The sequence below is a fragment of the Sinocyclocheilus rhinocerous genome, unplaced genomic scaffold (genome assembly GCF_001515625.1).
Source record: "Sinocyclocheilus rhinocerous isolate Xijiao unplaced genomic scaffold, SAMN03320098_v1.1 scaffold383, whole genome shotgun sequence".
In the NCBI taxonomy this organism is placed as follows: Eukaryota; Metazoa; Chordata; class Actinopteri; order Cypriniformes; family Cyprinidae; genus Sinocyclocheilus; species Sinocyclocheilus rhinocerous.
The window spans coordinates 84,409-93,017 of NW_015643560.1; the positions used below are offsets into that span (position 1 = coordinate 84,409).

Here is an 8,609-nt window from a genome sequence, read left to right on the forward strand (position 1 = left end):
GCCCCCTGGAGTCGTCAGCCCTTCCTCCACCATGGCTCCTCCCTCCGTCGGCTCCACCGTGGGTCGCCGTCATGGCTGTGGCCTGGGTCCTGCTTGGCTCCTCCTGCTCCAAGTCCCTCCTGTCTCATCCCTGGCTCCTCCCTCCTTCATCACCTCCTTGGATTCTGTATGCTGGCCCCCTCCCGGGTGTCTGTCCTCCTCCTGAGCCTCCTCCCAAGTTCCCACCCGTCCCTCCCCATGTTGTATCTACGGCGTGAGGACACGCCTTCCAGGAGGGGCGATATGTCAGGATTATGGACCTGTTTTGTGTGTGTTTTCTCCCTCATGTGCCCATATTCGGTTCTTCCTGTTCCTGTTCTGATTGTGTTCATTGATCCCATGTGTGTCTCGTTTATTACCTCGTTCAGTTGTATTTATAGTGTGGTCTGCCCCTTGCTTTCGGTCCGGTGTCTAACGTCCGATGTTGTGCTGGTCGTCTGTTCCTCTGTTTGGATTATTAAAAGACTGTTGATTGTGATTCTCCTGCATTCTCCTCGTTCCTCGCTCCTCTCCGTAGGCAATCGTGACACCGAGGTTCTAATTCTAATTTTCCTTTAATTTTTCTTCATTTAAGTTTTTCATCTAATATTTATATTTTCTTTTATATAAGCTTCATTTCAATTACCAAAACAATTTTTAAATGTTTTAGTTAACAATAGCAAGACTGTCGTGAACTGCCAAAACAAGGACACAGAAATTCACTATTAGCATATTTCTATGTTTACATGTGAAAGTAGGACAATTCACAACAAAGTTTTTATATGGTGTGGTCTAAAATATGTATTCAAATTTATTTCTCCTTTCTCTCAACCTCTCTATTCTCCATTTTGTCATGAACTTGTGGGTTTTGTGGCTGCATTCTGGCTGTAAGGCTAAACTGGTGTCCAGTGTGTAACTCTGTCAGTATGTAGGATTAGGGCTGATCCTGAGAGGGCTGGAGCAGGCCAGGAATCCATGCTAGGAAAACTATGCCTGCCCTCAGGAAGAAACTTTAAAAGGCCTGACAGAAATCAATAACTACAAACAGTGAGGCCTGTGGTGTATCAGCATTCTGTAAACAAACTGAGACTCCACAGAGCAGATATGCAAAGCATCAAACTCGATCCTCCCCATCAACCCAAGCTAATCTGTTATGCTAAGTGTCATAGCAGAAAACTGCAGAGCGGATATTTTCTAGTCCTGCCTGTATGGCTAGTTCAAGCTAAAGATTTTACTTTTGGACTTTTTAAAAAAATATAAAACTTTGTTTGTTAGTCTCATTTCTTCAGTTACAAACCTGCTTTATGCTTGCAGCTGTGGTCACAACATAGTCAACGTGCCCAAACATGTGTGACCTCTGCATTAGCGCTTTTCATTCTTATTTTCCGCATTTTGACACCTCCCAGTGATGTCCAAATTGCGACTCACCTGACATCTAATCCCCTTGCCAAAGAATCGCTTTAAACAGTTTTCAGAAAAGGACATTTTCACTATACTTATGACATGTAATCAGGTCAAATTCTGCTGGGGTTCTGGCCCTGTTTCTGAATGATAACACAACCTTTGTGAAAAAATAAACTACACTTTAGCATACTTAACTACATAAACACATTAGCATACATAAACTAAAATATAATTTAATGTCAATTCTATTTAAACTTGTACATGATGTGCTTAAATACACTTATAATTACACATTTATAATGATAAAGTTATAATATATTAACTTTAAATGTAATATGGAATATCACATTACATTTAAAATTCTAATCAAGTACTTTACATGTGCTGTATGATAGTCAACTTACAAAATAAGTATACTTCTTTAAAGCACAACAAAAAAATTACTAAAACATAATATTCTATTATCTGCAAGTGCAGTTTAAAAAAAACTTTTAAGGCTTGAAGTACTTGTACACATTCAACACGATTCATCACACTTTTACAAGGGAAGAACTTAAGTACGCAACATATTCCTATTCAGAGGTAGAGTGTGACTTCCAAATGATGGGTTATGTATTATGTAAATTATGTAAAACAGATGAAACCAGACTAGATTGTGCCTATGATTTTCCAAGTACGGCCTGGATCAATATCTTTTGTTTATCCTGGAATAACATTTGTGTCAAAGTCCTAATCCTAACTATTAACTTCCCAACAATCAGAGTGAAAAAGTTAATAAGAATGTTTTCAAAGCCCCAGACTGTTGGACCTACATGCTATCACTGATAATAGTAGAAAGTCTATAGGTACCATTTATACACTTTTGAGGCTAATTTTATGCCTATGCTTCAAGTGCTCTTCTGCTTACTTTTCCCCACTGTACACCCCAACCTATGATTATAAGAAAACCTGCCGAAAAAATTACTAGGATCATATACATATAAAGGGGTTGAAATCCTGCTTGCGAAGCAGATTAAGGAGATGATCATAGATTATAGGAAACATCAGGGAGGAGACACATCCATGTAACTGCAGTGGAAAGGGTCACACCACTGGTCATCACATGGGTATTATGGTGCAAACAACATAACTCTAACTGTCTAATTCTCCAAAAAACAGTTTAAATGGGTTGGTATGACAACATACTGTATGTCACAGTCACAGACAATGTCTTCAAGAGCATTGTGATTGCACAACCTGGTATGAAAGCTGCTGTGCCCTGAAGCGCTGTGCTGAACAATGCAATCAAGTCAGCGGAGGTCATTACTGCATATGAGCTGCCGAAACATCTTTAGTTTGCCGACACAGACTTTAGTTAGATGACCAGATCTATTCCTAAAGACCCTATAGACTGATTTCACTCACACCCTCTGGCAAATGGTATCACAATATTCAATTAAGGACCAATAGATTTTAAAAGCTGCCTCTATGTCGAGGTAATGAGCCTACTAAATAGCTGCAGTCACCCATCCCTGATACATATGCATAAACGCTGACACATACTGTTACCTGCACTGTTTGTGTTATGGACATAAAAGATACCTCATTTTATGTGACTTGTCTATTACCTTTCTATATGACTCTGGTCCAGTGAATGAAAAATCTTAAGCCATAGTCTTAAGTCATATTGGGACCACAGTTTTATAGAGACTTGGGGTGGGCTCTTTTGACTTCAGCCAAAAAACACACCTCTACAGTAACTCTAACTCTACAGAACCCCCTAGCAACCACCACGCCCTTGTAACCATCCACAACACCTTCACAACAGCATAGAAAACCCCTGGCAAACACCCAGAGCACCTCTGCATCACTGTGGCAAGTTTTACACAGGTAAGGATGATTCACATTTTCTAGCTTCTCTAAAAGTTAAGTTTCACTGTACATTTCTGAATATTTATGTTGTCATGGACACTATACTGTTGGCTTACATAATTTAATTTACGTTATGCCTTCATCACTTATTTTTGTCTAATTTTCAACTATCTTTTATGAATCGATTTTTATTTTGCCATTTTTTTAATTATTTGAATTTTAATTAATTATGTGAATTATATATTTAAAACGATGATCACACACACATATATATATTTATATTTTTCTCAAAAACCATATATATGTGTGTGTGTGTGTGTGTGTGTGTGTGTGTTGTCCTTGACAACATTTCCATCACAACCAAAAATTTTCTATTCGTCTTTTTAAAAAATCATGCGAGTTATTAAAGCTGCATTTGTTGTATTATGTTTTACCAGCAGGTGGCAGTACTGACTAACATAATTACTGAGAAGCTTCTCATATGAGTGTAGAAAATGCTTATAGTCATTATATTCACTCTTTGATAATATTAAAAATAAAATGATTCTACTAATTAAAAAAAAAAAAAAACGTCGCCACTTGCATCAAAACTGAGTGCAATATCACACAAAAATAGGCCTATGCTTTAAAAACAGAATGATGAATTCAATCAGCAATAACACTATAAGTGGAGGATGGCAAACCAAAACCAAACTCACTTTATTATACTTTACAATAATATATTATAGTATAGTATAGTATAGTATATTATATTACATTATATTATAGTATATAATATAATAAAATATAATTTCCTGTTAGTGTACTGAACTAACAGACCAGAAGGCGTGAAAGTGAGATGTAATTAACAATTAATATTAATTTAATTTAAAATGGTTTCATTTTAAATGTTTGTTGTTTTACTTATTTTATTTATTTTTTCTCGCCTTAGACCCCACGCCCACCCCCCGAACACACACACCTCTCTCCCCTTTGCACCCACAGCTCGCAATGCATCTGACTGCGTTAATCTGTTTGTTTTTCAAAGCAGTACAGTAAACGCTGATGCTCACGCAAGTAAGCATGCGTGTTTACGTCCTCCTTTAACTAATCGATCCTGTCTGCCATGTGACCGCATAACCCGCTCACATGAGCGCCGAGTTGCATGATCCGCTTTAAGTTTTTTAAAGTCCGCTGATACAGCTCGCAGCTGAGACAGGAGTTGCCATGGCGAGTGGCGGCGAGCAGAAAGTGGTGCTGATCACCGGCTGCTCCTCTGGGATCGGACTGCGGATCGCCGTGCTGCTGGCCAGAGACGAACACAAGCGTTACCATGGTAAACGCGCTCATTTGCGTTCTAATTCCTTCAGCGCTCAAACGTCTATAGAACGTTCTATTTTTGGTTAGAATATTTTAAAACGTTCGAAATTGTAGATTCTAGAAGTTTACACATTATACTTTACAATAATATATTATAGTATAGTATAGTATAGTATATTATATTACATTATATTATAGTATATAATATAATAAAATATAATTTCCTGTTAGTATACTGAACTAACAGACCAGAAGGCGTGAAAGTGAGATGTAATTAACAATTAATATTAATTTAATTTAAAATGGTTTCATTTTAAATGTTTGTTGTTTTACTTATTTTATTTATTTTTTCTCGCCTTAGACCCCACGCCCACCCCCCGAACACACACACCTCTCTCCCCTTTGCACCCACAGCTCGCAATGCATCTGACTGCGTTAATCTGTTTGTTTTTCAAAGCAGTACAGTAAACGCTGATGCTCACGTAAGTAAGCATACGTGTTTACGTCCTCCTTTAACTAATCGATTCTGTCTGCCATGTGACCGCATAACCCGCTCACATGAGCGCCGAGTTGCATGATCCGCTTTAAGTTTTTTAAAGTCCGCTGATACAGCTCGCAGCTGAGACAGGAGTTGCCATGGCGAGTGGCGGCGAGCAGAAAGTGGTGCTGATCACCGGCTGCTCCTCTGGGATCGGACTGCGGATCGCCGTGCTGCTGGCCAGAGACGAACACAAGCGTTACCATGGTAAACGCGCTCATTTGCGTTCTAATTCCTTCAGCGCTCAAACGTCTATAGAACGTTCTATTTTTGGTTAGAATATTTTAAAACGTTCGAAATTGTAGATTCTAGAAGTTTACACATTTTTACAGTCGGTATTAATCGATAGCATACAAGTCTTATTTTGTAACGCAACTGTTGGACATTTTCATTACCTAACACGCTGTATATTTGAGAATTCGTTTGTCTCCTCATCCCAACCGCAAGATTATATTCACTTTTCTCTAGTTGAACCCAAAGGCTCTTTATTATCATGTGAAAGCGCAGTTTCCAGGGTACGGCTCCGCAAGGATACCGCTTGCCAGGCGGAGATCATAAAGAGACTGCCAGTTCTCTTTCAAGTGACTTCTCCAGTACAAAGCTCCCTTTATGGCTGTGAATTGTAGACCGCTGCCCTGGTTTAGTGCCGTGTCTAATGCGCCCATAGTTTACACACTGGAATGAGTGTTGGGAGAGGGACAAAGTTTGAGACCTGTACAAGTGAGAGCTCTAAAGCGAGGGTCGTCTGAAGACTTCATCTGCACTCTGAGCAGGGCAAAACCATTGGACATTTGTTATCTCCTACTCAGCTACATCCAGAGGCTCATTAATGTCAGTCAAATACAATGCGTTTGGTTTACACCAGGGGTCTTCAACCTTTTTCAGGCCCTTGGTGGATTGAGAGATAAGTCTGACATGTATAAAGTAGCACATTATGTTAGCATGATGATTACTGTACTCTTATTGATGTACTTCTATTACACTTTAATTTTACCTTATGTGTTTTAATGTGTACAGGACAATGAAACAAGCTTTTTTAGTCTTGGTTACAGTTATCATATTGTAATTTTAACAGTATGGCGGACCCCTTGAGGTACCGCTACAGACCCCCTGTTGAAGTCCCCTTATTTTAATACACGAAAGGGATGTTTTTAAGAAAGTTCAAATGAAGAAGTTCAAATGGAACACTATCGGAATAGGAACTTTTCCATCCACACATTTCTTTCATTCTTTTTCATCTTTTAAATTAATTCCGTTTGAACTTTGTTCTCATTTGAAGAGTATATTGCAACAGTGGAATTTTTTATCTTTTTTTTTTTCTTTCCAGAAAAACAAAATCCTCTGAGATTAAACGTTTCACTGGTTCTGGTTATAATGAGGAGCAGTGATATATGCCAGCTTCAAAGAAGTCAAAAAATCCAATTACAAGACAGAGCGGCTCATTCAAGAAAGTTTAATCTGCCTCAAGTCTTACTCTAAAACAACAGCTTTAACAATGAGGTGGTTGTTCTCGCAAACACATTTAAGTTGTGGCCTAGTTTGGCCACACAGGCTTTGTGTCGTAAGAATTCATTTCCACTCTCATCAAGTACAGATTATGCTTTATATATACAAGTGAAATCAGGAAGACAGGAACGCAGATTTCCTAGCAGCTGCGTTTCCATCATCACCTTACTGATGCATGACAGTCTCCTCATGCTTACTGGCACTTGTCAACAGCAGCTGGGCTGTGACTGATCATGGATGCTGTCTGTTGACAGATGAATGAATGACGCTTCAACACTTTGATCCGCTACAGAGGCTCCTCAGCCTTATCTGTAAAATCAGAGATGATTTAATCAGCAAATCAAACATCACAGAGACAGACACTGCAAAACGAATTCCTGTCAGCGTCAAAGAAGCAAAGTAAGCCTATGATGTAAATGTTGAAGTTCAAGTTGAAGGATGTCTTTATTTATTTAGTAGAAACGTTTAGAATAGAAACTTAATAGAAACTTTTATCCAAAGTGACTTACAAATGAGGAACACAACAAAGCGATTTATGCTAAGGAGGCAGTAACATGACAAGTGCTGTAATACAAAGTTACACGCTAGAGAGATATATACATTATAAATACTACCGTTCAAAAGTTTGGGGTCTGTAAGATATTTTAAATGTTTTTGAAAGAAACCCCTCATGCTCTCCCTTGTAATCAGAAATACAGTAAAATAATTATGAAACAATATTGCAATTTAATACAACTGTTTTCTATTTTAATCTATTTTAAAATGTAATTTATTCTTGTGATGCAAAGCTGAATTTTCAGCACCATTACTCCAGTCTTCAGTTATGTCTTTATAATAGTCGGCATTGGCATTACAGCTGATCGCTGATATCACACTGTCGACTGGGTTTCTAATGTTTTTATAAGGATAACACTGATAACTCCAAATCCAACTACAAGAATTACAGTTGAATGATGTTCAGCAAGCTTATTAGTAAATCTGGGATGGGCGCTTGATTTAGGTCCGTGTCCCCTCAGGTGTTCAAAGTGCAAAGTGCATCAAAATGTTAATCTCTTCAGTTTATCTTTCAGCCATAGTTTAATTAAGCAACACAGTGCTTTGTTTGGGTCAGCATATATGTCAGCGCTAAAAAAAGATATAAGGGATCAAATTAAATCAAACTGCAATGTCCTGCGGTGATTTTAGGGCAAAGCGTCTAAGAGTCAACTCAAATCACCTTTATTTATATAGAACTTTAAACAATACAGGTTGTTTTAAAGCTGCTTCAGGGTAATAAACAGAAAATTAACAGAATCGATGATGCAAATCTGAGACAAATTCAAATTCTGCTGTAAAGCAGCTCTTGAAAGACAATAGTGCCATTATTCAGCTCTAAATAAAACCTCTGTAGATATCAGTCTTTCATTTTTGTGTTTTTACTCTTGGATTGTTGATGACAAAATGATTCTCTGTCACTTGTCTTGAAGTTATTGCCACTATGAGAGACCTGAGAAAGAAGGACCGGCTGGTGGAAGCGGCGGGTGACACGTATGGAAAGACCTTGACACTGCTGTCTTTGGATGTGTGCAGTGATGACTCAGTCAGGCAATGTATTGACAGTGTCAAGGACCGCCACATCGACATTCTCAGTGAGTGCAGAATGCATTTGACCTCATACAGGCTTTGTTCACACTGCAGGGGAAATTCAATTTTTTATTTGGGCTGTTCAAAAAAATGGGTTTGTATAAAAAAAAAAAAATGAAAAAAAAAAAACACTGGTTGCAATAGCAATGAGGCAAACCTGCGTAGTTTCACCTTGCAAGAGTTTAGCAAAGGATGTTTTGCCATTGACTACACTCTTAAAAATAAAGGTGCTTCACGATGCCAGAGAAGAACCTTTTTGTCTAAAGAGTTCCATAAAGAACCTTTAACATCTGAAGAACCTTTCTGTTTCACAAAGGGTTCTTTGTGGCGAAAGATGGTTCTTCAGATTATAAAAAGGTAAGAAAGAGAT

At 38.2% G+C, this 8,609-nt stretch overlaps 1 protein-coding gene across 2 annotated transcripts in view; it reads left to right on the plus strand.

Annotated features, from left to right (window-relative positions):
* The first annotated feature begins 4,302 nt into the window (after positions 1-4,302).
* The window catches only part of LOC107757358 (retinol dehydrogenase 8-like), a 12,132-nt gene continuing 7,825 nt past the window's right edge, over positions 4,303-8,609 (plus strand). The window contains exons 1-2 of one of the 2 annotated variants that reach the window (XM_016574799.1): positions 4,303-4,588; positions 8,083-8,244. In XM_016574799.1, coding sequence (XP_016430285.1) covers positions 4,480-4,588; positions 8,083-8,244 — 271 coding nt within the window. In that variant the 5' untranslated portion in view covers positions 4,303-4,479. Of the gene's footprint in view, positions 4,589-5,064; positions 5,318-8,082; positions 8,245-8,609 lie in introns of those variants that run through there. The other variant, XM_016574798.1, reaches the window with a different exon arrangement.